The following is a 2836-nucleotide window of genomic DNA, read 5'->3' as shown; positions in this document are numbered from 1 at the left end:
GTGTTACCTCCTTTGCACAGTATCACCTTAAAGCACTTGTTGCAGGCTGCTGAGTTTGCATCTTTTGTTGTGAAGTACAGCCAGACTTTTGACCGCTTCACCTTGGGCATTTTTACTTGTTGGTTCCAGGGCCGGTGGTTGGACATTGTGGTGTGGTAGTTCACCGGCTTCCTTGGTGGCCAGGGGTGGCTTTGAGCTCTTCCATGTCAGGAGGTAACTGTCTTGTGTACTGGGCAGTTCTTCAGCACATGGAGCACTGGGACCCTGGTCTCGGCTCTCACCTATAGTGGGATCTGCTGCTCATCGACTGGCCCTCTGGGGCTGTCACTCTTTGGCCATAGGTGCCCATCTAGGGCCTCTTCCCTTTTTCCTTCTTGCCCTGCCGTAGACAGGATCATACTCTATACAACATATATTGTAATAACCAAAATAGCATGCATAGACGATATACTGTTATCGCTACGTGTTGGATACACTGTGTATGTTAACGCAGGTCAACAGCAAGCCAAACTCAATTTTCATGAGCCAGGAAACTGAGCATCTTGCTCCTTTATTACAGTCTTCTCGACGGCTTACAACTTTTACAACTGTGGGTTGAATAGCTCGATGAAAGTTCTGAGTGAAACTAAAAAATAAACCAGAAAATAAAATATCCTTTAGCTCTTTAACATTGTGAAATAAATGCAGAAAAGAAATAGTTAGTAATAGAAAACATGTATCAAAGTTAGTCTTAGCTGCTAAGTAATGATAAACAGTAGTTTTAACAATCCTCTGATATGCATATTCGATTGCTAGCATCATTGCTATGTTAATAGACCATGCTCTAAGCAAAAACCGATTCTGGGATAAGGCTAATTTCTGGTACAAACACATTCACACAACGATCTCTAAATCAGCATATAAAACATATAAAACAAACCAGAACATGTAATAAACTTACAGCCATTGCTTTTGATGATGTATATAAAGATTCAGGCCACAGGAGATGAAATTTAAACACAGATAGGCAGGTTTTCTGTACAATGCTTTTTTCCCAACTGACTGCAGCTCCTGCTTTCCACAATGCATTGCGATCACAGATTACTCCTTCAAAATAAGATACAGAAAAACTAATGCTGACTGTATAGAATATATTTTTAACTAAATGACTCTCTTTTTTAACATAAATTACCACAGTTGAAATATTACATTTTTATCACTATATTATTATGAACCATTTTTAATCTTTTACTTGGGACAGAGAAGACAAAATAAACAGTTAAACCTTAAACAAGGGGAGCCCATAGAGAATATACAGAGCTGATTTGGAAAAGCAAAATGTGTTTGGCACAACAGTGCATTCATATCATAATTCTGATTGCAAAGGCTGCCAGACAGAACTGGATTTTTAAAAAGAAAAAAAGGAAAAACAGAAATATCATCATCCTCAACTCTGCTCCACTGACACTGACACCTTCAACGGCAACACTTTCACTTCATCATCAGTGCTAATGTATGGGAACATCCTGTCAGTGAAAGTGTGTGTGAAGGTGTGTATGTGTGTGTTAGTATCAAGATCAGAGAACGACAGCTTTCCTCTGTTCCAGTCCAGATTCACTCTGATCCTCTGGATCATCTGTGCTGCGAGAGCAGTGGATCCTGCTAATGGAGACCATGCTGAGTATTTATCTTCCTCAAACCATATTATCCATAATCCAGACAGTATGCTTCCCTTCCTCTGCACAGACTCTGCTAGAACACCCAGTCCCCACCATGTACTGTCTCCAACTTCAATATCCCAGCTGTGAGTCCCTGAGTTAAAGCCCTCAGAGCCCAGGACAGAGCTGTAATAATCAAATCTCTCTGGATTATCAGGAAGCTGCTGCCTCTCTCCTCGTCGTCTCACACTGGTCAAATCTTCAGACAGGATGAGTTTTGGATGAGCAGTGTTTGGGTCCAGAATGAGAGGAGTGTAGGAGACCATGTCCTTCATGTTGTTCCAGATGTTGAAGGTCAGGTTGCCCAGGTGTTTGGCCTGGTCTATCAGAGCTCCTGAGGGCAGCTGTGGATCATCCAGCAGGGGGCAGCGCTGGACTCTTTCCACTGCAGCCTTGTAGTTGTGCAGGAATGAGACGTCTTCAGCTCTCAGCTCCTCCTCTGTGGCTCTGACTGTGTCTGAAAGAGCTGCTATCTCTCTGCTCAGAGCCTCCATCTTCTCCTTCATCATCCCACTCTTCTGCTCCTCTTCCTCCCTCAGTGCAGCCAGCCTGGCCTCCTCTTCCTCTGCTAGAAACTGGTGAAGCTTCTTAAACTGCTCCTTAATCTGCCTCTCTGTGTGTCGGGCCTGGACCTTAATGTGTTCTGCTGTTTGATCAAACTTCACTTGAACTCGTTTGCAAACCTTTAACTTCTTCTTTAAGGGCTCCAGAGTTTCCTGAAGTTCCTTCTTGTGTTGTTGTGCAGCTTCATCGATGGGTCTGAATCTGTGATTGGTGTGTTTTTCTGTTTCTCTGCAGATGTGACACACTGGCACTATGCTCTGCTCTCTGAAGACCTCCTGACAGACCGGACAGCAGAGATCCTCCTCTGATCTGGAAGCCATTGAGTCTGCGAGTGAAGCTGAAAACAGCAGACAGGAAGTACAGTCAGTCCTGGTTCCCCTCCCTCCTCTACCACCTTCACTGAAACTTCCTTTGAGTCGTGTTTTTGCTCAAACTCACATTCAGTGTGTGGAGCGTCAGCAGCTTGAAGCAGCAGTGTTGGAGTTTTCCACTTTTCTCTCCTGTAGCTGGACTCACTCAGAGGAAGCTGCTAGTTTGGACCAAATGTGAGTGTGATTCCAGTGTTGTTGTTACAG

At 43.8% G+C, this 2836-nt stretch overlaps 1 protein-coding gene across 1 annotated transcript; it reads right to left on the bottom strand.

The window, feature by feature from the left end:
- Positions 1-1426: 1426 nt before the first annotated feature.
- LOC146712741 (zinc-binding protein A33-like) lies at positions 1427-2581 on the bottom strand. Its single transcript, XM_085436990.1, has 2 exons — positions 2507-2581; positions 1427-2041 (listed from the first exon to the last, which is right to left on the bottom strand). The coding sequence occupies exons 1-2, from the start codon at positions 2579-2581 to the stop codon at positions 1427-1429; spliced, it is 690 nt and encodes a 229-aa protein (XP_085293116.1).
- Between the last annotated feature and the right edge of the window lie 255 nt (positions 2582-2836).

This window comes from Copadichromis virginalis, linkage group LG3 (genome assembly GCF_057382275.1).
Source record: "Copadichromis virginalis isolate Kocher_CV1m ecotype Utaka linkage group LG3, C_Virginalis_male_GT1.1, whole genome shotgun sequence".
Lineage (NCBI taxonomy): Eukaryota > Metazoa > Chordata > Actinopteri > Cichliformes > Cichlidae > Copadichromis > Copadichromis virginalis.
The sequence above is the reverse complement of the archived record's forward strand: the minus strand, read 5'-3'. Positions and strand labels throughout refer to the sequence as shown.